This window comes from Nothoprocta perdicaria, unplaced genomic scaffold (genome assembly GCF_003342845.1).
Source record: "Nothoprocta perdicaria isolate Ctin4 unplaced genomic scaffold, notPer1 scaffold_150, whole genome shotgun sequence".
Lineage (NCBI taxonomy): Eukaryota > Metazoa > Chordata > Aves > Tinamiformes > Tinamidae > Nothoprocta > Nothoprocta perdicaria.
The window spans coordinates 1,129,015-1,155,774 of NW_020454650.1; the positions used below are offsets into that span (position 1 = coordinate 1,129,015).

The window sequence follows — 26,760 nt, forward strand, 5'->3', positions numbered from 1 at the left end:
TAGCCAGAGCTGCTCCAGCAGTTACCAGGGGCTCTCTCTGCATCACACCTGATCCAAGCCCAGCTTGGGTTGTTGCTTAATTCGGTGAACAGAGAAGTCCAGGAGGCTCCACCAAGCTCTGGGTGCTCCCAAGGTTTGGCCTCTCTGTGTCAGTGTATGGCATCCATCTGGCTTCCTTAGGGACATTCAGTGTTGCTGATTAATGTGGTTTTATTCTAAACGGATTGCCCTTGGCTTCAGGCAATTGGAACACCTAAGTAGATTGTCAGGAAGGGAAAGCAATATTTTAGTGAAATGAACAGATTAAAAAGGTAAGACAAAGGTCTCTGCTCAATCAGCTTTAATCTTTCTTTGACAGCAATCCCTGGGAAATAGTGTGTTAGGGTTAAATATTTCAACAGTACAGAGATTGAAAAGATTTTTTAAAAACACCTATATACGTAGCCTAAAATTTGAGGCAGAGATCAGGATTTTCCAAACAATTTTGAAACCAAATAATTCTCTCCTACTTTTCCAGCCTTGCTCACGCTGCCCTATCATGTCATTTCCAGTTATGAAGTGTTACACACATATACTCATAGCCTTGATGAAACTGCAGTTATAGATTATAAGCAGCATTTAGTGTCTGAACCTCCCCTAATTCTTTTTTTTTTTTTTTTTTGCAACCAAAAGGTTTTAAGTTAAGTGTATCTGACAAGTATACACAACCAAGTGGAAAGCTTATATTGCATAAACTATTATTTTTAGTCATATTGTCAGGCCCTGTCTTTGCAGCACAAAAAGGTTCACCCCACCGTAGGCACTGCGTTGCATATGGTCTCCTGGAAACACAATGGTAAAGATTAAAAAAAGAATCAATGGTTGCCAGCAGCAAAAGGGCACAAGCAACAGGAAAAAAGAATCTGTTCCGTGGAGGCTACTACAAACAGCTTGCAGTAATTAAAACCAACTCTGAACTGTTGACAACTGGGTAAGATGCTGTTTTCCAGCCAGAGGTAGAATTAATTATGCTGCTCTAGATTGTCTTTATTGACTTTTTTTTTCTCCTCGTTAGTCAAAAAGGAATTAACAAAACAACTATTGGCTTTATTTCTGAACCTGCCTCTAATTTAAAAATAAATAAATAAATAAAAAGATTTGCAGGAGGGAAGCAATAAAAGTACTTGAGGCAAAATGCTACCAAAATGAAGTCCCTTCATGGCCTATTTGCGCATGCTGTGAAGGTGATCAAAACTAATCAAGCGCTGTGCAACGTACACAGAGATTCAATCCCTCGTCATTTATTCATTCGCTTTGCCGCTCGTTTCCTAGCATTGCATTTTTAACAACTTGAATACAAACACGAAAATGGTCTCGCCCAGCTCAGGGCAGGATCTCCAGGCGTTACACTGGTGACTGACTCGCCTTTGTGCCGCTCATCCCTAGCGAAACGCCTCTGGGATGGGATGGGATGGGATGGGATGGGATGGGATGGGATGGGATGGGATGGGATGGGATGGGATGGGATGAGCGAAACGCCTCTAGGATGGGAGCTAAGGACTTTACCGTGAGCAGGACACTGTGTCCAGGCGCAATACTGCGGTTTTGTAAAGCTCTCCTATCACATAAACGCCATGTACATATTCTGTCAAAGATGTGAACGAGTTGCTCTTAAGTGTACATTGATATTTAAAGCTGATCATTGAAATGGCAGCAGCTGCGCTCTTTTTGTTTTTTGTTTTGGTAGTGGTTTTTGAGCACTCTTTAGAATTTCAAGGTTTGCTCCGTATTTCTGTGAGCATTTTAAATGAAGGTACAAGGGGGATCTTTATTTAAGCACGTGCTTTTTTGCTGTCACCTGGACACCACTTGCAAAACATGTTTCTCAAGACTAGGGCTTTCTCCTGCTCTGCGCACTTCAAGGCCCGGGGTTTAAAAAGGAGAATTCAGCCAGATTGACAACCCCGTGCAGAGATTTCCCTTCCAGCCTGAGCTGAATGCACGAGGAAAGGCTCCGCTTTGGCTCCCTCGTCCCCTATGGCACATAACGCGGGAGAAGCTCTCCCTACGCCTCAGCGGGACGGGGAGCCGCCATTTCCCCCCAACCCCCTCAACGGCCGCCGCGGGGCGCCCTCCCGCCGCGCACCGCCCCCGCCCACTGCGCGTGCGCGGCAGGCGGGGCAGGCGCGGGGAGGAGCCCAACATGGCGGCGCCCAGGGAGTGGCGCGGGAGCTGAGGGCGCGTGCGGCGCGGGAGCGGCTTCCCGCGCGCAGGTAACGGCCTCGGCCCAACGGCTCCAACGGCTCCAACCGCCGCCCGCCCAGCCCCCAGAGCCCGCAGCTGCGGCCCCCTCAGTAGCTCGCTGTTACGTCTCTGCTCGGTGTCCTCTCTCGAGCTCGTCCTGCTCATGATAAACCGGTCATGAGGAGCGGCCTTCTCTTCCTCATGTGTTTTCACTATCTCCTGGCAAAGCAGGGGCTCAGTCGCGGTCGGGGTCTCCCCCGTTTCTCCAGCCCCTTGCTGCCTCTCTCGCGTGCCTGCTTTGCTTTGGCGTTGCTGCTTTGCCCCAAGGGGCCCAGCGTGCAGAAGGAGTGAGCAGTTTCGGCCATAAAACAAATAAGGAATAAGAAAACTAGTAATAAAAAGTAAAACTTTAAAGCACCACTATGTCCTTGGTTATTCTGGGCTGCATTGAATAATCCTCAGATTGTGGAAGAGGAGAAATGAGGTTATTCTGCATAATTCTGTGYACCTACCCTTAGAAGCCTGTGTTTAATTTTGTGCTTATTATGACTGGAACTAAGAGAGGTTTTAGAGACTAGCAACAAAAGATTTGAGGCACTGGCATGGCTTGTGTAAATTTTCTTACCTTGGAGTAGTCTTTTTTTTAGAACACTTAATATCAAACACGTGAAAAGAATGCTTTTGACTGACTTTTTACTTGGCAAAGAGTGGGATCTTTTCTGAATTGATCTTGCTTGGCCTATTAAATGTTACTGAGTGATGTGCTTACCAGTTCTCCTTGTAATTCTTCCAGGTAAATACATTGTCAGGGAAGCCCTAAGCAAAATACCCAGTTTAGAATATCCTCTGATACCATTTGAAACCCAGTAATTATAGTCATTCACCTCCATCTCTTTACAGTCATGACAGATTTGGAAGTTTTACAAGTTAATTTTATTCAACTTCCGCCTCATACTCTTTTCATTCTGAATTGTTAGTAAAACGSTATTTGCCACCTTCTGTTCAGGCAGCCCGATTTCCTGAACTTTCTAATTGACTAAATTGCTTATTCGGGGAGACTGAATGCAAGAATTGCATCTTATCAGAGAAGAAATGCAAGAGAATTTGAACGTAATCTGACAGATGCAAATGTTATTTAACAGACCTGATGGACTTGATGTTGTCCTATGCAAGGACTACAGTTAGTTCTCTCAACTAAAAAATAAATATTCTTTTAAAACACAGAATACAAATAGTAGGGAAAACAGCTACATAATCTAAACCAAAGTAAAATGTACATCATAGCTACCGAGTTGCTATACAGTCATAATAACAACTGAATTCCAATTACATGTTATTATTAACATGTACATGTAATGTGTACATGTTATTAACATTAACAYCATTATTAACATGTTTATTATCAACGTTACATGATTTTTGTCTTTTTCAGAACACACATCATAGCCTTAAGAATGCAGTCCGTTTGTCAGAGAGTTGGCACTTGTTCCTCRTGTTTAAACAGACAACTAAGTGGTTTCCTGGGAGTCATTAAATGGGAGACACGGCTGGTTCCTGCGCCCATCAGAACAATCTACAGTGAGACGGGGAAATGGGAAAAAAAGTACGGGTTGGAGACGCGAAAAAGAGTTGAAAATTGGTGGTACCCAAGAATAAAGGATGAGTTCTGCAAAATTTCCGAAATTGATGTAAGCATCGTGAGAGATTTGGAAACTGCATGCTTGCTATGTTTGTTTTCTCAAGCAGAAATAACACTGGAAAACATTTAATAAAGTTGACTTAAAGTGTCAAACTTTATAATATACTATAGAGAAAAATATTCTTATGTTGTAGATCATTAAAAACAATTGAAATRTGCTTAAAAAGAAAAAAATGCTTAAGGCATGCTTAACAGAAAAGAATCAGCTTGTAAATTTAGAAAGTATTTATTATTATTTATTCCAATATTATACTATACTTGAGAGATTAATTAAAGTAACATAAATTTCTTTTGCATTCAAAAATGTTGTAAATAATTAACTTCTAAACAGCTTGTTTCCAGTGATTATTAATGAATCCATAATGCTTGACTTGGTGTCATTCTCTAAAATCTATGTGAAGGAAAGACAGTATTTCAAGATTTTTTTCCTGTTTTACAGCATCTTAGGCACAGCAAGAAAAAGTCTTTTCCCACACAATAAAGAACTTTGAAGCAATTGCAGTCTCTGTCTCTGACTCTTTTCCCTTCATACTTATGCTCAGTCACATAGGTATAAAATCCTTTTTCCTCCCCTTCTTGTTTGGTTTTCTTCTTTCCTCAAATGTGCCATGTCCGACAGAAAATAAATTCTATCGAATTGTCAAAGAGAGGGGGCTTGCTTTTTCTGAAGGGAAAAAAAGAGAAAATTATGTGTATGCACACACATAGCAGGGAAAGCATTAGTTTAAGCCTGTGGTTTTTTAATGTCTGACAGCAACATGATTTATACATATGTCATGCATGTACCATTTGCTTAATTCCAAAACCTCTTTAATGTTGATGYTTTTTTTATCCTTACAATTGAAATAAATGTAATGATTGAGATGCAAGTAGTACACAGCATCCAATGAAGTATTTCAATTGCTCCAAGACTTGCTGTTGCACAAAATTTTTTTTTTTTATTAATGTGAATACAGAGCAGGATTCATAATAACAAAAACTGCCTTTTTTGCACTGTTAATATAAGTAAAGAACTTAGATATCAAAGATAAACTCATTGATAATTGAAAAGAAGTGAAACATCAGTTTGTTTAAACTGACCTAAAGGAAGAGGTTTGTTTTCCTTTCACTGTGCAAGATACTGTCTTGCAAGATAGTGCAGATACTGTGTGCATATCTAACGTGCCTCGTGGAACTGAACAGTTTCACTTTGGTGGGTGTTAATGGAATTACAAGTGATTAATTTTGTCATTCAGGAAGTTACCAGAGTTCAACTGACAGACGCGACTGGCCATGGGTGAGCTCCTCGTTCACAGTAAATGCAAAGTAAAGCATTTAATTAGTGAAGAGGGTGTTTTAATCTGCCACATTTTTCCTTATTACAGAGAGTGCACAGTCAGTTACTGCTGCTCTGGGAAGGAGTAGTGATTTGTTAGGCCGTTTATGTATCATTAGCTGGATAAATTGATTAAAACCATGTTTAATCAGTATAAATTGAAAAGACAGCAGCAAGGGCTGGTAAAAGATASCTATTTATAGCCCCAAATAATTCAATCCTAGGAACTTTTTCAGTGCTCACTTGGATCACTACTGTCAGAACGTTGTTTCACCTGCTCGTACTGTACAGATTGTAATGTGCATGTGTATATATTCAAATCAAATGCTAACTCATGTGGTTATATCTTTATAAAAATTCCTTTCTAGAAATCAAGACCAAAATTTTACGTGCTTTCTATGTTCCCATATCCTTCTGGAAAGCTTCACATGGGCCACGTTCGTGTYTACACCATCAGTGATGTGGTAGCTCGGTTTCAGAAAATGAGGGGAATGCAGGTAAGAAAAGAACTGCAATAGGATTGTTATCTTAATGTTTTAAGTTTACAGTTGGTGGGGGAATTAGTGTTTTCTAAAATCTGCAGATGGAAACTTAGATTGCAATATGTGCTGCAGATGCCTAGGMCAATGACTTGTGGAGCTGGTGAACTGGAGACTTCTTTTGAAAGACATAATCTTTGTAACTCAAGAGTTGCTAACAGGCCTTTGCAAACTGTGTGAAATGCAGCTGCTGCTGGATCAGCCACCTCAGTATCAAGGAGAGGTACAGATCACACCGTTTCTGTCAGAGGAGCTACCCTAATGCCTCTGGGCAGAAAATTTTTATGTGATAGAAGAAAAATATCATATCCTGGGCTGCGGGCATAGAAGAGAGGTTGCTCTAGACACATTTCACTGCCACTGTTCCCGAGAGCATATTGCTGTCCTTTGGCACAGGTGAAGGGACGCTTTGCCCCTCTGTGAGGGGGTCCCTGTGTCGCTAGGCTGCAGGTTGGATTAATGGGGCACATCACACCGGAATAGCTGTGGAAGTTTCTGTTTTGTAGGGGTTTAAGCCTTTGCCTTGCCTGTGGCAGCCTTGCTTATACACATGATACCCTKTTTCTTTGAGGGCACAGGTCTTTGAGGGTGGCTAGGACTAACTACTTGCTGCCTTCACAAGGAGTCCATGTTCCCTGCTGCACTCCCACTTTTTGTGGCCCAAGCCTCCTCTCATTCCTCCCTCATGCCCTTCTCCCTCCCTCYACTAGGTACAAGGTGTAGTTGAGAGCCTTGTCCTTCAGGAGGGGGAGCCTARCTGGCTTCTTCCCATAAGGGGTGGGTAAAACTTGAAGGATTTAATCAAGGTGTACAAGAATTGTGGTCTGAGTCATTATTATGCTGAGAGGAAGAGTATTTGGTTGGGGGGAAAATGTTAAGAATCTGGAAAGGAGCTGGAAGGATCGTGGAAAGAGGATACCATATTCTGGAGCTGAGGCCATTAAAAAGAAAGAGGTCTAAGCAAGATTCTAGGAGGAGATTAAAAAACAAATTAAGAGGAAAATAGAACAGCTCAATAATACAAAAAACTGAACCTCAAAAAAAAATAGCAAACAAGGATGAAATTGAGCAGTAAGTATTAGTTAGTGGTTCATTAACTCACCCTGCTTGTGCAGACTGGTTGGACTGTTGGCATAGATGATCTGTAAAGGTCCTTTCCAACCTTAATCATGCTGTTATGCTAGGAAGTGCTATTTCTTTGAGACACATGCTGCCTAYCTGAAGATTATAGCCACCCATGAGACTTTTCCGGATATTGTTACTGGATTACTCAGCCTTTCCAGATCTCATTAGATATGTTATGTTCACTGTTGACATAAAATACACAAAAYTTTTGCTGCTATTTTACATATATGCATTTTCATGCTTTTGGAATTACCAGAAAAGGGAGTAACTGATTCTGCTTTTTCTCTTTGAAAGTGTATATATATTATAATAATATATATAGCAATCTATGCTGACCCTTCTGATTAACTAGAATTTAGATGCCATTGAAAATAGGCTGACTTGGTTCTTGGTGACACTTTAGATTGTTGCTTGAAGTTAAGGCTGCTGTAGATGTTATTTTAACATGTAGGTTGGCTCCCATCAGTAGCAGTGGAGATGTCTACTTARTTTCTCAGTAAGTCTTGCTTAATGAGATTGCTTGTTTTTAGGACGGAGGTGTTCTGAAAGACTTTTCTTTATCTAATCAACTCATAATACAAAGTTTTAAATCATGTCTTCTATCTTATTTTTGCATTTCATATAAAAATGCCTTTAAAGAATATTAGAATACCTATAGAATATGTTGAATTGCTATAAATAAGTATATCTCCTTTGTGTTACCTTCCTTGAACATGTATTTGTGAATAAAGGTGGGCAGTCAAAGAATTCAACATTCATGTTCGATTAAGGAGACATAAAAGGTTTCTCATGATTTTCTGAATATGTCAGGCTTGGAGCTATTGTGTCAGTGATGTGCATTTACTTGCTTAAACTTGCATTTACKTAAAAAAACCTTTTCTTTATTAGCCATACTAATGTCTCCATCAGTTAGAATTAATGTCTTCATAATTGATTTTCTCCTTGCAATTAATTTATCAATGTCTTGAATTTTTTCTCTGGAGGCTGTCACAGTTGTCTCATCTGTTAAAGATTTCAGTGTGATTATTGTAGGCTCTGAAATAGTTATGTCCTGTCATGCACAGCATTTGACATCCCTAAGAAAAATTTATTTCTCTGTATTCATGTGAGTGTTACTGGATTCCTTATGTACATAAAAAATACATATTTTCTAAAAACAGTATGCRGCATTTTGAATTTACTGTATTGATTCCCTTCTCCCCTCACCTTGAAATTCAAATATAATTTTGCATATTTAAAAATATACTTTTTTTAAAAAAAAAGTAAGCAGAAATGAATATATTTTGGATATTTAAGGCAAGTTTAGGATTAAAGATCTTTTTTAAGTAATATTTTTTTCAAGTTTAGTTTTCTTCCTTTTGAAAAGAATAAAAAATGAAGATTCTTGAAAGATAATATTATGGACAATGTCTTTACATAGAGAGTAGAAGTGACAGTGGTTGAGAAATCATATTTCTTTGCTACCTGCACCGGAGTATAGGTAGGTTTGAAAATGTTGTTAGATGATGAGGAATTTCAAGAACGTACAGCAAAAATCATGGCAAAAATGTTCCGACTCACAGTTCCCAGGGAGAACCTCAGACTAAAATGTGCATTTGCTATTTAACACAGAATAACGAAAAATATCAGGAAAAGAGGGCCATTTGTACATTATAGTGTCTATATTGAGTATGGGTAAAGGGGATTCTTTTTTTCTTGCTAGAGAATATCCTCACGAGAAAACAGAAAATTAGTTTAATATTAATTTAGTTTGAATAATCTTTCACATATGAATTGACTTCCTTGATCTGATACTTGAATTGGCTTCCTTGGTATGATACTTACGTGAGGATAAGCTTGAATGCCTTTAAGAGGGAACCATGTTTCACTTAAAATATTCGAGAAAACTAATGAGCGTTCAGACCTGCTGACACGCGCAAGAAAGCTGTACTGCAGCAACTTGGAAAAGGAGGATTCCCTGCTCCTTGTGCCCGCTGCCTTCCTTATACTTTTGGAGGAAAGCTTGCCTTTAGCAGGGGGCTGCGGGTGACACGAGTGACAGACGGCCCTGAAATTACAAGCGTGTTTTGAGTTGAAACGCTTGGGTTTGGGAAGAAGACGTTTCCCCTTGGTTATATGAGAGTGGTGCACAAATTATAGAGATATTCATGGTGATTTCCAGTCGTTGCCCGCCATGCTCTGGGAAAAGGGCGTGTGGCTTTGTTAAATTCCGAAGTGGATAATCTGTGCCACTCTGGGGACTAAGAACAGTTCTCACTGCAACCAGCCAGCACGGGGTGAGGCAGTTCAATAGCTTTTCTCAGATCTTTAAAATACAATTATGAGTTGAAATTGATACCACAGCGAGGCTGTTGTATACGAGCTGTATAGGAATTAGAGTCATCAGAGAATTCAGGATGAGATTCCTGCATCTTGTGTTTGGAATTTCTTCCTTTACATTTATCTGTTCCTGATAGATGGGCCTGGAATATATTTAGCGATATTTTCACAATATCCCAAAACAGCTGAAGTGCATCCAGTTAAAACTTTATAATGAATTGATTATTAGAAGATGTTATTTCAATACAATTCAGGTTTCTGATCATCATTAGCTACCTCTACTATTATTTTGTTTTTCTTGTGGGAACATGTTGTCTACTCACCATTTTTTTTTCCTATTTGTCTAACTGGAAAGTTTTATACCTGCCATGTGAACTACATCTTACTTGCATTTAGTTCTTTGGAAGCRAGTACTGAAGGTGTTAACAGTCTCACTTCTTTGATTTAGAATGAAAGAGGGAGCAAATGTGATATTAATTTAAATGCAATTAAGTCAGATAAGAATGTGAGAGATGAGGCAGGTGAGAGGTACGTAGATGAAAGACTTCACTGTTTTCTAAACGTTTGTGGTATTGTGTGGACATAGACAAGTTTTTCATATTTTGTGTCCTCTGAGAACAAGAGCTAAATGAGAACATTATATAAGCAGAGTTGTTATGTTTTGATAGAAATCTGTGTGGGTTGATTATTTTTTAATTTGAAAAGGGCCTTATCAGAATGCTAATAGGCTGCATTCTGTCGCAAAGAGCCACGGAAATGGCTCTGCTCGCTGCATTACACGCGCGCGTCAAAAATTTATACTTTTCATCTGCTTCCAGATGTGCCTTGTCTGCTGGATTTTTAGCTGTTGTGTAACAGTGTTTAGTAAGTGACACACTTGTAGGGCGATCTGGGCCRTGTTTGGGGAGAGGTCTTGGTTTAAAGTGTCCCCATTTGAGCAATCTGTAGGGCTACAAATGGGAATTTCAGCCCCGTTCTCTGGTCGCGCAGCTGAGACGTGGAGGGTGAGGACGGTGCCGTAAGGATGCCCATGGATTGAACCAGGGCTGGATTGCGGCAGCTGGAGCTCCGGAGTGCAGGTCACCCCTTTCATCCACGTTTTGTCTTTGGGACATGTGAGGTGTCGTGGAATTGCAGCCACAGGCAGGATGCAGCTTTGCCGTATCAGTCCAAAGCACTGAGCTCTCAGCCAGCCTCTGCTCTCATTTACGGCTGTCTCTCATTTTCATGCTCCTTTGAAATAAATTTAGTTAGTTACCAACATTTCTTTGACACTCTGTGTATTGTCTTTCATAAAATTTAGAGCTGGATATAAAAAGGATGTGTCAGATCTCTGGTCAAAATTTGAGGCATGCTGAGCACATCAGGAGAGCAAACATGTTGTTTCCTTTCAAACAGAAAACCTCATTGAATCACGTTTTTCCAGTCGTGTTGATGGAGACACAGAATCGAGTGTTGTGAGGTTGTTGTCAGCTCTGTGTTTACAGCACTTGTGGAGCTCACCTAGTCCTGTCAGTGCGAGGGGCKGGTTGTTGGCGCAGTGAACACCCTCTGCACGGGAGATGTCAGCAATGGATCCTGGAAGTGACCGTGTCCTCCTCCACAGTCGGGTCAGGAGCTCCAACCCGCACCAGTGACAGCTCYCTGAACGCGCTGGGAAAGGACTGTTATGCTCCCAGATAACACAGAGCCTCAGTCATTATGGTCTGAGATGTTTCAAGATGCCGTTGCTCTGCATGAGAAGACCAGGTTGGCAGTGTGACAGTTACCAAGGACGTGGTTCCCAACATGCTGTGAATCGCTGCCTAAAACCCCATGTGCTGCGTGATAGAAAATTGCATGGTAGTTATGGCCAATGACCAAGCCATCGAGGAACTACAAGAGGATATCCTTTGGTGTTCAAAATTGCTCTCTCCCTATTTTTTCCTCTGCTTTAAGCAGGATGTTTGAACTTTTCCTGTATTATTTGTGCTCTCTTCTGCTGTTAGCTTTATATTTTCATCTCTTCCACATCTCTCAAGATTTTTGTCATTTTTTTGCAGCTACACTCAGCCTTGTGCTTTATACTGGCTAAGCAGGTTTAAGATGTAAATAATGCCAAGTGCTGCGTGGAGGCCGTGGCATCTTCACTGTGGGCAACGTAACATACAGAGCAGCCCAAAGGAGCTGCCTGCTTGTTTAGACAACTGCATTTCACAGCCCTTTCAAATCCATTTGCAGCAGAGAAGTAAAAGAGAAAATGAACTCGAAATCGTTTTYTCTCATCCGCTGAGCGTGTTGCATTCATCTCTATGGCAACTACACAAATGCATCTATCCTGGAGATTAATTTGAGGATATTTTTAATATGTCTCTTTAAATTCAGGTTTCTTGCTGTAACTTGAAGGAGTGTATTTCTGCAGCCCTTCCGCCTGAGGAATAGCACCAATGGCCAAATTGAACTGCCATTTCAGTGKTGATTAAGTAAATCCCCTGTGTGATATTTGTAAAGTGCACTCCAGAATTGGGAAGATCTGTGTGAGCAGAAAACCCCTGCTAACCCGGGTGCTGAAATGTCCAACGTGAGCTGGCTGGAGCAGCACGCTGCCCATATGGGCATCCGTGGCCAGGACATGAGTTACTCATCCCACCTTTTCCCTSCTCGTGAGCTTAAGGCAGGAACCTGCTTTGCTTCTCTATAGCGTGCAGGTGTTTAAAAGCCAAAATTGACAAACAAAAAAAAATTTGGAGTGGTTTTTTTTTTTAATTCCGCTTAATGTGCATCGGCGTGTAGTCAAAGAAGGTCTTTGTAGGGATGTGTCTGCCTGCCTAAAGAAACTGGAGAAGGGAGAGGATGTATCCCACAAAAAAACATCTGGCTTATTTCATCGTTTCTGTCAGAGCCAGATGGTCTGCRCTAAATAACAGTTGAGAAGAGTTTGGTTGTGTCGTTAACAAATTCTATAGAGAAATTTAGTTCATTTAAAGCTTCCATTTTTTTTTCCTCTCTCTCTCTTTTATACCCATAATTTTGACTGTTTGTGAGGGAAGCGAGAGAAGAAGGGCTGGGGAGGGGCGTGCTGGGATAGGGTGTTGTCAAGTCATTGCAAATGAGATTTCTTTTCCATGAGATGTGTATAAAGTGAGGAAGCGAGGAACTGAAATGTGAGTCTCGTATTTCCTGACACTGCGATGRGGAAAATACTAATCCAGCTGATAATGGGGAAAGCCTGTAGGACGGAAGAGCATTCCTATTTTTGCTAGATTTGCACATCCAAAAGGGTGCTGTGCTTGGGCCCCCACAGTGCTGGCTTCAGTCACGGCTGAGCAGCAACCCGGTTTGATGCCTTTGGTTATGCTCCTGCTCCGGAAGAACCATGAAATACAGCAGTGTTAAACCAACTCGGAGTTAAAGACTAGGGTGTTGAGGAGTCGCATCTGTTAAATCTTGTTGCTTTTGCACTGAATTAATGCCAAAGACAAGTTTATAAATATGTCCTTTTTTTTTTTCTTTTTTTTTTTTTTAAGAAAGAAGCTATTAAAGTCCAAGGATCTGAGAATTGTGGCAAAAATGATTTTAAAAAGTTCAAACAATGACAAAAGTAGCTCACATTTCAGAAATAAACACGTTTCTTTGGATTGAGATGGCTTGTKAGATGAGTATTGCTAGACTTCTGACCTCCAACTAAATATTATGGCCTTCTTTCTCATTGCTGCTTTGTTTACAGACTCAATGTATACATTTTTAAGTTGAAAAAAAATTGATTTCCTTCAACCTTTTAAATTTTGCTCAATCGTGTTTTGCCATTGTTAAACTTCTGTAGCTTTATACATCATCACTGCGTGCATAGCAAATCTGTAGGTTTAAGAAATGGCATTGCTTCTATCAGGCACCCAGTTCATAAGTATATTTACTGACAGCATGTTAAGTGCTGACCATTTGTTTCTTGGTTATTGAATAGTTCTTGTACATAGCCTCTGTGCTGCTGGATACGTGATTTCTTCCCCCCAAAAGTGCATGTTGATAGGAAGGATATGCGTCTATTTCAACAAAGTTTGCCTGCTGTGTTGTCTAGTAAACACTTGTTCTACTGTTGTTTATCTGATGTTTTGATGTGCTGAAATATGCTGTGTTGGTCTTCAGTCCATATTAAATTTTTTTTTTTTTTAAATTTGTCACTCTCTTCCTATTATCTATAGGATTTAGGATTTACAGTGATCAGAAAGGATTTTTAATTTTTTTATTAAACAAAAGGAAAAAGAAATGAGTAGGCTCCACATCAGGTACAATTATACAGACTTGTGTTTGTTCCTGACACCGTGCCAGGTTGCCTAAGCTGATGTTTGGTAATTTTTGCCCGCAGGTGATAAATCCAATGGGATGGGATGCGTTTGGGTTGCCAGCAGAAAACGCTGCGGTTGAGCATGGACTGCACCCTGCAAGCTGGACACAGAGGTAGTCTTTAGTGGAGTCAAGTCATGACACTTTCCTCATTTGTGAATATCTGTGCTCTGGCCCCCATGAAGGGAAATAAGGCAAAACTAGTGGAAGACAGACAGGACAGAAAGAACTAGTGTGGTTTGCTAATGTTTCAGACCGTGCAGTTAGTTCAGTTTCAAAAACTTCATGTGTCAACGTGATTGGCTTTAACTTTTAAGAGAGTAATATATTGTTTTTATTTTTTTATGAGACATTTCCAAACACCGAAGCGGGTAGGAAATAAATCAGATTTTTTTTGCAGGGAGTTACATCTGAGTGTAGCCCCTCTGACAAAGAGCCAGGGCGGGCGGGATGCGGCGGCGCAGGGAGCAGCAGAGGGCAGGTGGGAGCGCGCTCGGCCCCAGCCCTTGGGCTGGCCCTGGCCGCCTGCAGTAACATGCAAATAGACAAGTTGTTTATGTATTGTTTGTATTATGCTTATGAAGATAGATGACTCATCATACAGGCAGATTAAGTTCTGACCATTCAAGTAATTGCTGTCTCTCGTTTTCCCCCTTTCTAACCCTTGAATGTTTGTCCTGCCCGCAGTAGGGATTACTGGATTGTATGTGGAGCTGACATAAATTGTAGCCCCAGAATTTAAAATAAACCTATACCAATATCATGTTTCTGTATTCTGGCCTCGATGCTGTGGKAGTGACATGACGCTGGAGCAGAGCTGGCCACCCCCGTGAACGGGGACACTTGGTAAACTTGTCAGCTAACCCAGTCCAGGGTCACCAGCCAAATTTCAGGTCATCATCRCCTCCTGAAGAGATTACTTGGAAGGAACCTCAGCTAACTGCTACTTTTTACCTTCAGAGAGGTAGGTTAGGGAAAGAGAGAGCGAAAAAAGAAAAGAGAGACATTGAAGCCAGAGTTACCTAAACAAAACACAGACATTTTTGATAGTAAAAAGACAGTTGGCGTTTGGTTTGATACATTTATATCTGTACACACACTCACACACACATACATATATTTGTGTATGTATTTTTATAAGGCTTTTTTATATATATGTAGTGACAGAAGCCTTGTAAAAATAGACTGAAACTTGAAAGGCTTCTGTTGGTGCAGTTTGAGTGCAGGATGAACATAAGTGGCTCTGCGGAACGTGTGCTTGCTCCCAGCGGGAGCTGTGACTCCCTAACAGGATTTCCTGGGCCACCTTTATTGCTGAGACTCTGCTGTTAAACCTTKTGGGTTTAACCACAAGGTAACCAGAGCTCTGCAGTCACAGGGATACTGGAAACGGGGCATATTGTACCCAGGGAATCGTTGGTGCACCTGAAAACTGCCTCCCAAAATGCCCAGACTACGGAACGGCTGCCGTAGTCGATGCCGGGGGCTCTGTAGAAGTCAAGGGTAACTCAGTGCTCCCCGCTGGTTCCAGTTGTCTCATGGAGCACCACGCTGAGAGACCTCTCACATGGCTCCTCTGGGAGATGCTCTTGCTGGGAACAGGGAAGAGACTGGCCCGGGATAGGGTGGCCAGAACAGACTCGTGAGCTGATCCTGTAGGTACATCCCAGAGTGCCGTGAAGTTTCCTTAGCACCCTTTGGCTCCCTTGCTGTAAAAATAGTTTAAAATAATGAAAAGTGATGTTTCAGGGCACRTTCTGCTCAACCAGAATTGCTATATTTCAGTTTTGCTTTTCAGTTATACCTGAAGTAAGAGGGAAAAAATAATCATCATCTTGTATATCCAGTCATTGAGTTAAGCTGGAGTACAAAGGAGTTTTAAAATGGGTCTAAGATAAATAGTGGAACAGTTCTTGGAGTTTAACTGTTAGTGGGATTGTAAGATTTAGAGGTTAACTAGTGCTCTTGATTATTGCGTACAGGCACCTGATTGTAAATATGACCACATGATGATAATCTTTTTAAGTGACTCATTTTTTTTGTTCTCTTACAGTAACATTCAACACATGAGGAAGCAGTTTGATGCACTAGGTCTGTCTTTTACATGGGAAAGGGTAAGATTTTCTCTCTTAAGGAATACTCTCTCCTTTTATTTTTTGATGGAAATCAGGAAATTTTATCTTTTTAGGCGTGACAATATAGAAAGCTTTGGAAGTGGCCAAATTATAATTGTTAATTTACAAAAATACACTTAAAAAATGGGCAGTGTAATTATTCTTCCCTCATTTTTGGCGTACTTACGGGCATCATCTGATAATTTCAGCATTTAGGATCTTTCTTTCTTTAAAATAGTTTTTTTTTTTCACTTGGACTTTTCTGTCTCTTCAACTCTTCCAAAGTAGCATCTTCTTTCTTAAAATTCAAGTGTTCTTATTGGCAGCTGTTAATGAAGCAGRATCCCTTTGTGTTAAAACGTATGTGTTTTTAGGAGTGCTTTTGTCAGGGTGTATATTTTAAAGTGTATGCAAAAGCTTAAAGCCAGCAACTTTAAAGGGTGGTTTGGTTATGTTATTTTAAACCTGATAGGCAAGACTGCATTTTCATAGTTGTTTTTGTCATGAACACTTTGGAAACTAGATATTTTATTTAAAACTCAAGTTCTTGAGAATAGGTTGTTCACCTTGAAAACCTTGCTAATACAATCAGCCATAAAACAATGTGGTTTTGAAGGCAAAAATGAAAGAAATCAATTTTTGAAGCAGTTGTTCAGWAGTGTTATTGCATGGACAGGCGAGTCAAAGTCCTTCCCTAGCTTTGCACTCACAGTGATCATCATTACTTACCATTTTAATATGATTCTGCATAGAGTGATTGGGATCCTTGTCATGGAATTTTACGGCAATATTGTAGGTCTGAAAATAAAACRTGCGTTTTCTGGCAGTATGGGACCTGCCATCTGTTTTCCTTAGTCTGTTGTTTATATGCATGTCTTGCATCTAAAAAGTGTACTTTGTCATGTCATGTACATGACRTGTGTCATGTATATGTCATGTCATGTGTATGACATGTATGTGTCATGTATATGACAAGATTTTCAATGTAAGCCCTTCTAGTTAGGGCTTACTTTTAGGAAACTGAAACTTTCAGTAATCCTACTTTTAGTAAGATTGCAGTTCTCTTCATAACTGAAGAGTTGCTCTGAAATCACAAGGGTGGCAGGGGGAGGTTTGCTCCACGCTTGCGTTGCAGTCGTTTTCTTATATGTGTAAACATTTGCATCCCAGAGAACTGGCCGTGTTGAAAACCACGCAGAGAACTATAAGCTTGTAGGGAAATGTTATCTGTCATCTTTGTGGTTGTTTTGGGGCTTACCTTGGCTTTCCTAGCAAAGMTTGTTTCACTCGGTGAACTTTGGGAAGTCCTCAGGTCCTTGTGGGAAGGCGGTTGATGCTCTGCAGTAAAGTGAATGGTTCTGTAATCCAAAAAAAATGGAAACTTGTAGTGCAAAGTGCCTCAGTTTGTGTTTTTGAAAGGTAAGCTCTAAAACAGCGAGGAAGTGTTGCTTGAAGCTCAATCCATTTTGGCTGAGTGTCACTTCTGGGCTGAGCAGCTTGGTTTTATTTAGCTCATGTCGCTGCTCTGCGAGGTAGTTAACTGAAGTGAGGGTGACCTGAATGGCAACCTTAAGAAACAGAGACATGTTTGCTTGATGCAAAAATTGCATGATGCCTGAAATACATGTTTTATCTGCCCTCTAAACATACAAGTGTTTGAGCAGAGTGGGTTTTCCAGGCCGATAAAGGGAGCTTCTGGGCTGGGCAGAGCTTCTCCCTGGCTCTGCCCTGCTGCTCCTGGGCAGCTCAGCATCTCCGTGCAGTGCTGCACTGTACTGTGCAGGGGTTTTTGTTAAAAAAGGGGAGCTCTTGAGGTGAAGGGGGGTTCTTTTTAGTTATTTTTTATTATTCCGTACTTGTACARCCCTAAATTAGTGGCTTATTGAATGCTGTGATAATGCAAACATTAACTCCAACAGCAAGTGTTAACCCCAGCAGCACTGCAGTGKCTCCTATGAAAAATGATAGAAAAAGGCTTTCTGTTGTGGGTTAGTGTAGATAGTRTAGATAAGAATGTTGTACAAAATAGGAGTTTATTTTTAATTGGATTGCGTTGGTATTGCCTAAGCTGCTGCTTCATTCTTCTCAGGGCACAATACCTTGCAAATACATGCTGGAAGAATCCACGCTTCTGCCTTAGATTTCTATTTCCATGCGAGGTGAAGCACCTTTCAAAAGTGCTAGTGTTTTATGTTAAATCTCAGGGAATCCCACGTGTTCAGCTAAGACTATGTACCTAGGTGATGGGAGGAAAACTGCAGTATCTTTTAGCATTTCACAAACATTAGGCAGAAAAAAAGCCCAGAAGGAGAACAAAGAGAAGGGCACTTGGAATGCCTTGTGTATAGAGCTGTGCTGAGGGAGCTGCCCATTGAGAAGCCTTCTGGTGTTCAAGCAAGTCTTGTTGAGGAATAAGAAGGCTACTCACAGGGGTTCTGCTCGGCATAGTTACCATGAAGAAATTCTGTTGCGTTGGGATACTAGAAGTTTCCTTTTAATGATCAATGTTTTTATCATTCTTCTTCACAATCTCAAAAATATTTTGATTTCTGTGTTTTAGTTGGTGAAATTACTTAACCACTAAAGCAGAAAAAATGAGGCATTATTAAAAGATAATGAGATTATTTCAGAAAACTGGCTTACCAAAATGCTTGAAAATTCTTCCTCTAAACATAAAATGTAAGCAAACTAAAAATGTAATTACATGAATAAACTAGCTCTCTTAAGTTTGCTTTAGAGTAGGTTTGAATACCAATAGGAATCTCCTTTTTTTCCTAGGTATCTAGGAAAAGTTTTCAGTGTCTTGAATAGTGAATATTGAGTTCACTATTTGACTTTGAAAGGGGCATGATATAGGGAAAAAGAAGAGGATTTGAAAAAAAAAAAAAAGAATACTAGGCAAGAGGTAGGATATTTCTGTTCTGTAAATGCAAGCGAACATTTCTGTATCAGATCTAGGGTTAAAAGGCTGCAGCAAGAGGCTGGACAAAAAGTTTCTGATAGACATTAAAATTCCTTGAAAAACAAAAAAAAATATTATTATGTTTTATTTTTAAGGTAATAGGCAGTAGTTTGAGGATTCCTGGTGATGCAATTTCTCCTAAGTACCACCCCAGACAGCAGAGCAAACTGCCTGCCACTTCTTTTAAACATGATTTTCAGGGGACTCGGACAATATAATCCTTTTCATAGGTTCTTATCATCATCACAGAGGCAGAGGCTACCAAAATAGTCGAATATGTTTAATCTTCCCAAATAATTTTGGAAAAAATCCCCTCAGACTATCCTTTCACCTTCTTACCTTTTCAGTTCCAAGTGCAGCGTGACTGTGCTCAGTATAGTACAGGACTGTSCTAGAAATAAAACAAGTACTAATAAACTAAGAAATGCCTTTTCTCTAGTTATGTAGTATTCACAGAACGTAGTGGATCGTGCAGCAGGTAGAAGCCTTTATGCTGGCTGGGAATATTATTTATATTAAAGTGATAACAGTGGAAGTAGCTTGAAGATACAACCCTCAGCTTAAATACTTGGAGATTCACAGTAAGCAGTAGAAGGTTGTAGGTAGTGCATAGACTAGTAGTACRTGTGAATAGAGCACATAATAGTAGTAGAAGATAGTAGATGGAGAGTTTGAATAATTAATTATAAAATAAGATGCTGAAAAWTATCTTTCATTTATGAACAGAGTCTTTCATCTAGAATTTCGTTTGGAGCTCTATGTGCAGGATTTAGGTTGGGCTTCCCCTTCTTTTTTGTATCTGAAACTTGTTTTTTTTTTTTTTCCCACATTTATCATACTAAGATACAGTTTAATCTTACCAGGTGCTTCCCAGGTTACCTCACTCTGAAGTCTAAGTTGTAATACTGCTAATTAATTTGTAACTCAGAGCGTCTCTGCAAAAAAAAAAGCCTATTTAATCAGCCCTGGAGCAATGAATTGCCCTGCAGCACTAACCCCTGCGCCACGCTGAGCAGGAGCAGACGCTGCGCCGAGGCAGAGGGCTCCAGCAAGATCTTTGAGACGAATAAGGGACTTTCTCTTCTATATCTTGGCAATATCTACTGCTTGGAAAAGTAGTCCGCTTTTTGAAAAGTGKTTTGTTTTGATAATGTCATTCGTGTAGGAGTAAGGAAGAACAACAGTAATCAACGATGAAGAGGCATTTTGGTGACAGTAGTAGGTTTTGGGGTTTTTTTTTAATTAGCAAGCTGACAAAAAGAAAAGGGCAAAGTGATGGGAAGGAGGGGGAATTATTTCATTCCTGTCTGTTAGTTCCTCTGCAGCGCTGTGGTGACGGTGTCTTGCAAGGTCTGTCACAGATCACCAAGGAGCACCACAGCGCACAGGTGGGCAGCGTACTTCGCACTTGTGAAAAAGGGTTCCTATCTTAGAAGGAAATAGGCTAAAATCCTGGCTGCGTGTTCCCCGGGCTGCTCTGCCCTGCGGGTGCTCGTGCCCTGAAGGACGCCGGGGGGCTTGGGACGGGACGGCAGGCAGGATTTCTTCAGGCCGTTTAGCAAAACTTCTTCACGTTTCTGAGTCGAGGCGGTTCTGGTAACGTGCTGCAAATCTCTGCAATGCTCACGGAGCGCACGGGCAGTCCAGCATTCACTTAAACGATGGCAACCTAATGGAAATTTGTTACCAAGTATTATTTATCAAATAGTGATCAGAACTAGATTTAAAAAAATAGTAGTTTTTGATTGACAAGAGATCGTTGCTTGTCATCTTCAGAAATCGCCGTATTTCTCGTTACACTTGATGGTGGTGTCATTTCTTTCTCTTTTAACCATTGCACATAACTGGAAGCCTTCGTGGTTATAAAGTTAAATAAACGATGAGCTTGAGTGCTCTTGTCTTGCGGTTCAGCGGCGGATGAGCAGATTTTCTTCAGTGATATCTTCTGCTGCATTTCTTGCTGGGAAGGTTGTCAATCTGCAGCTCGAGCGAGCACATACTTGTGGTCTTGTTCCCAGTTATTAGTTTGCAGCATGCCCTAGACCTACGTGTTTCACACTCTCAAATGCCATCCACAGTGTTTCAGCGAACACACGTTTGCCAATCTAGACCCCATGGACAAATCTCGGTCTGTTTGACTCTTCTTGCCTGACAGCTCCTCTCTGTTGCGTTACCTGTTTGCCTGTTGCTCACCTGGTCCTACATTGTGCCCCAAGAGGCCTCTGCTCTTCTGCACCTCTGACATGAGGGAAGTGATGAAGCCCCGTTGCCGTTAGTGGCATCACGCTGGCAGAGGAACTGATGTCACTGTGTGGAAATGCAGGCAAAACATGGGTTTTTTTAGAGTAAGTGGATAATGTTTCATTGGAGAGATGGAAATCAGACTTTTATGAAGTGTTCTCTTCAGTGCAGAGCACAGGGATTTAATCAAGGAACTGCTTTTCAGGGCTAGATCTTTGCATGCTGTGCTGAAAACTTGCTGTTAAGTGTCTCTGGTCTTGAAAGCCTCTTATAATCACTTCTGAGGCACATCTATTCAAAGGTTGTATTAATTGTTCAAAGCAGCTTTTCAGCGCTAAAATATAAAGTTGTAGAAAAAAACAAGTAAAATTTTTGTGCTAAAGTATTTCAAGAGTCTTTGAGTAGCAGATGATGCTGCGGATGTCAGTGCAGTAGTGGAAAGCTCAGATGATAGGAAAGCCTGGGTGAAAAAGGCATTTCACACTCGGAAGCTATTTCAGGGAGTTGATCAAATTTATTCAGTTTGCAAATAGCTGTCAGTTCCTGACTGTCAACCCTGTAATTCTGAAATCAAGATGTATTCTTGGCGATTTAAGGTCCAGTCATACACTTCAGCCAGCACAAATGTAGTTAAAGAGGAAATATGTAGAAAAGTGTCTTCTTGAAACAAGGGCAAGTTAAATAGGAAAGCTACTGACAAGCGAATGTGATTCATTTGTTGTTACACATAATGCAATCAAAGTTTAAATGCTGAGTTACATGGTTGTTTTCATTTTGCCAGGCTTTAAAATGCATGGCTGGAAGGGTACGTGCATCCACTGCGCCTGGAAAACACCACAGTTGTGCAGAGGAAAACTCAGAGTCTGTAACCATATTTTATATATATTTATATATATAATGTTTATTTAAAATGTAAGCTTTGGAGATCTCTCTTTAAAGAACAAATACTTTAAGATAGGTAACTTTATAACCAATTGACCATATTATTATTTTCACTTTACAGTATCATCCTGCATCAGGAGACTGAATAATAACTCCCATTAGTTTTGTTTATGGGACATAAACTGGGGTCAGGTTTGCCCATTGCACACAATATATTTCCAGAAGGACATTATAGTGTTTCTGCAACTTCTAAAGTGTATTTCTTTGAACATGGACCAATCCTAAATGAGGAAACTTTCAGAGTTCATATTAAGGTGGCTGCTTTTTAATTAGTAGAATTCAGTAAAAATCTCTTTAGTTAGCAGAATTCAGTGAAAATCTGTTCTCACTCCCGTTCCTCTTTTTTATGTTGTCTCTTCATTTTTATTGGTCAACAGTCCTCCACCCTTGCGACTTCTCTGGCGACTCATCAGCGTTTTCTCCTTGTTTTGACCTGGCACCTTCTCCTGCCTTTCCAACAGGCACTTGTGGGACCTCTCCTTGTGAGGTGTCCTTTGCAACTCTTTTATCCTGAAGGTTACACTCTTACCCCATATTCCTCTCTGGCCTTCCCCATACTGCCGGTAAACACCCTTGGTTTTCCAAACTCTTCCCTTGTTTTTCTGTACCCACAGGTTCAGCTGCAGGTTCCTTTAGTCTGCTCCCTCTGCAGCCAGCTCTGAGGAGTTGATGACCTCTGTTTCTGCATTTTTATTCCTGAGCAAGAGCTGTGGTCACTCACATTCTTCTTATACTCTTGTATCTAGCAGCATTGTTACTGCAGGGGGATTTTATTCTGTGTTAAAATGGAAACTTTGCTTGGCATGTCATGCACAAAGCCAGAGTCCTCTGTTTTTGTGTACATGTGAATATCACTCAAAATAACATTACTCAAAGTCACATTTATGTCATGCTGCTGGTTTTGTCTCTAGCATATTCTGTGCACTCCTGGATTGGTTATTTAAGTTGTAAGATAGTAAGAATAGTTTCATGCGTTTTTATTTCATTTCGTTTCTCTAGGAAGTAACCACTTGCTTGCCAGAGTACTATAAATGGACACAATACCTCTTTCTGAAGCTTTTTGAAGCTGGGTTAGCTTACCAAAAGGAGGTAGGTGCAAACTTTGACCTGCAGCACTGTGCGCATACACTGACTTGATCTCAAGTCACTCCTTGTGTGAGTAACATATTTCTGAATCATCTATTCACATTCCTTAGGAGGATAGCTATTTTTGCTGCTATGCTTGGTTTTAAATTACTGCAAAGTATATTGAATTTTTTCTAAAACTAAGTTTTGTATGTAACTGTCTAACATCAATGACATAATATAACAAGTCATATCACAATTATTTGTTGTCTTTTGTTTACACTGATGTGCTGGATAAGAACATAGCTACTATTAGATTATTTCATGGCTTTTGTATCAAAATCTTCTATCTCTTAACTTCCCTCCAGTGAACGCATGAAAGAGTTCTGTTGATTCTAACATGATCATGATAAATCTCTTCAGCAAGGAGATTAGTTTACTATATATCAGTACTATGACTGAGTGAAAACCATTAGGATGAGGAGTGGAGATTATGTCCCTAACCATGGAATTCCTGGAACCCATTTGTGGTCTCTAAAATATTATAGAAATATTGGATGCTGTAAGATTATCACAGTTGTTTCTTTAGCTGTACACTAAGAAACTCTCCAACTTACAGTATTTTTTAGGTAATATATACCATGTTTTCTGAAAAGGTAAGAGTTCAGTTAACTTCTTAAGTGGGAGGAAGAGCAAATGTGTTAACATTCCACAAAACTCTTCGCATAGCAAAGGCAATTCAGTCCCACATACCTGAACAGCTGCATATAAACAAAGCTGCAATTTAATATATGTCCCTAACTTAAAATGGAAACTAAGATTTCTTAAATACGCTTTTCAGTTTCATGCTATCTCACAGGAAAAACAATAGAATTTCATTAGGAATGTAGAATCCAGAGAAAGATGTTGATGCTGAAACATAGCATTTGGAAAGCACAGTGTTACTAAACTGCCTCTACTACTTCCGTATATTAATAGATTCTAAATGACAGCTACCAAAATAACTTGGTATTTGATACACCCTAACACGCTAGGGTTTTGGGTTTTTTTTTTGTAATTGTGTTTTCAAATTACGGTGAAGAATTTAGCCCTTAGTTTTGCCGTAGCAGACTTCTTTTCATGTGTCAATTTGTTTGTTATAAGGTTAATTCCAAGTGAATCTCAAAAGCATGAGGTTTGCTGTTTCAGAGGCACTGATGGTATATATACATATTTTTGCAAGCAGCCACCCAGCCTGAATGTGCCTGGGTGTTAACGATTGGATTTGCTTCCCTCTAAGAGTCAGGGATCAATCTGAGGACTTAAATCAGCATATGCCAACCTGCAGGGGATGTCACGACTGGTGGATATTAACTAGCTGCTCCTTGGCAAGAAACAGATGGCAGAGAGACAGCATGTAAGCCTGGGTCTCTTCAAATTGACACAGCTGCTTAAAACATGTATTTATCCCAAGTCTTCAGCATATCTATCAGCAGTATACATTAAGCAGTCCTGCTGCACAGCCTGAAGTGTCTATATTAGAATTTCCTTCCAGGTACAAGAAGATAATTTATAGCCTTCCTGTGGCAATAAGGATGATGCATGTAGAGCATGAGTGTAATTCATGTCTTGTTCTAAGAATGTGCCTGTCTGGCTAGAAATTACCCTGTTAGGGAGACACAGAATCAGTGTGCCTGGGAGCTGGAGCTAGTCAAGCACAGCTGCTGTAGATAGTGCCTCTCTGCTCGCTGCAGCAAAACCCTCTCTGCTTTGCAGTACAGAACGAGTCCGTACACTGCACAGGTGATGGATCTGGCCACGTGTCACTGGCTCATTTAGGCTGAGATAAGTTGCTGTCTGTAAAGCAAACAAAAAGATAAAAGCATAGTCACCTACCTTGGGGATAGGTACTTAGGCTATAGACGCCTTAAGCTACGTAAGACGAATCCCATTTTATAGCATGAAGCCTTCACTGGCCTGGGGAGCAAATATAAATAACCCGTGTGCTGTAGGCAGTGTTGCACTGTGCTTGCTCTGTGTAGGTGAAAATGGCTTTGGGGGTCACAGGTCTGGAGGTTGTCACTGGCAAGAGGTTGCCCATGAGGTGCAAGGAGGAGCTGAGGTTTGAATTGCACGTCTAGGTTCTGGATATTAGTCAAAATCTGTGGGAGATGGAAGGGACAAAATAGGGCTTTAAAAATCCACTAACATGACCTTTCAGCTATGGATTTCTTACCTGTGTATTTACATTTTGCATCACTTAGATACATTTCCTGATGTAATTTATATGGACATGTAATGCTAAGTAATCATTGTCATATAAAATCATTCACTTTCCAATTTTTTCTTCATAAATTTGTCCCAATACCATGAAAAAAATAAAGTGATTATTTCTTCTCGTTCTTTCTCGTAGCCAATTCATTACAATTCAAGTGATCATTTTTGTTGCTTTGATATTTTTTCTTTCTTTCTTTCTTTTTTTAATTTATGTTGGTTTTTTTTTCAAGTTAACATCTGTCACTGATGAATGGAGTGACTTTTTCACTGTTTTTCTCACTACCTTCTTTCACTACCTTCTTTTGGGGTTTAACACCCTTTATGATAAACAATGAGCTAAATTTTTCAGGATTGGGTGAAGGTGGGTTTGGCTTTCATCTCCACCCAGGATGATATGTCTGTATTTCAGTTCCTCATCAAATATAGCTTGTGAAGTTGAACAACATCATCTATTTGACTACCTTTTTTTAGGTATATTGATAATTGATAGGGAGCATGATTCCAAAAGTAATTTGCAGAATCGTTTGAGCACTATGCAGAAAATGCTAACTTTTTCACTTGGAAGACAGTCAAATATAATTATTTAGTATGTGATTCCGTCTGTCGGAGTTGGAGCTCCTCAGTTATACATTCCATTTAATGACACTAAACACTTTTGCATCAGTGGTGGACAATTGCAAATTACCACACCTTGTAGTTATGCAGTACAATTACTGTGAACAATGTTCAGAGATGTTTTCACTTCTCACTCAATATGAAAGTGTTAGTGTGTCCTGCTAGTGTGATAATCTGGATAAATGCTGTCAGATAAATCAGCATTTTGAGGTGTCTGAGTTGTGAGAAGGACGTTCAAAACATCTGTAACCGACTCCATGTTGCTGATGTAAACAAAACACAGAAAACTTGGGGTGCTCAAGGAATAGTCCTTGTAGTGCTGAAGAGCAAGATTTAGTTTTGAAAGAGCTGTTGAAAATATTTTTTCTCCTTGCAACATTTTTAGGCGCTGGTTAACTGGGACCCGGTGGATCAGACGGTTCTAGCTAACGAGCAGGTGGATGACAAGGGCTGCTCGTGGCGCTCAGGAGCAAAGGTGGAACAGAAGTACCTCAAGCAGTGGTTTATCAAAACCACTGCCTATGCAAAGGTAGGAGAATACAATTTTTGCAAATTGCAGTAATAAAGAGGCAACTTATCTGGATATATTCACCAAACTGTGGTCTTTTTAATATATACATATGCATGCATATACATGTACATTTGTGTGTAGCATAATATGTATATCCTAAATCTACTCCTGTGTGCCTATGTAAACATACAGAAAAAAAAAGTAATTGTCCCTTAGTCTTTCTGTTCATTTCTCTGCAGTATGAATTTGATGTGATCGGTGAGGGGATTAAGTTTTGAAGAAATTTAAAAGTAAAGTGGAGATGAATGAATGAACGACCGACTTTAGCATCCACATATTGTCATGCATGTTTCCCTCCCAGTGCTGGTGTGTATGATACTGCGAGTGTGTAGCTGGGAAGTCTTCTGAGGTGCAGTGGAAGGCAGTCTTCATCTGGAGTTCAACATGTGTGTGAGCCAGCCCTGCTTTAAGATTAACTGGTCTTTGCTCAGGATTCCTCTGGACTTTCTGTTTT

At 40.2% G+C, this 26,760-nt stretch overlaps 1 protein-coding gene across 1 annotated transcript in view; it reads left to right on the forward strand.

Moving 5' to 3' along the window:
- The first annotated feature begins 2,199 nt into the window (after positions 1–2,199).
- Positions 2,200–26,760, forward strand: part of LARS2 (leucyl-tRNA synthetase 2, mitochondrial) — a 73,795-nt gene continuing 49,234 nt past the window's right edge. The window contains exons 1-7 of the mRNA XM_026034849.1: positions 2,200–2,252; positions 3,656–3,911; positions 5,606–5,734; positions 13,563–13,654; positions 15,594–15,654; positions 22,799–22,888; positions 26,121–26,264. Coding sequence (XP_025890634.1) covers positions 3,678–3,911; positions 5,606–5,734; positions 13,563–13,654; positions 15,594–15,654; positions 22,799–22,888; positions 26,121–26,264 — 750 coding nt within the window. The 5' untranslated portion in view covers positions 2,200–2,252; positions 3,656–3,677. The remainder of the gene's footprint in view (positions 2,253–3,655; positions 3,912–5,605; positions 5,735–13,562; positions 13,655–15,593; positions 15,655–22,798; positions 22,889–26,120; positions 26,265–26,760) is intronic.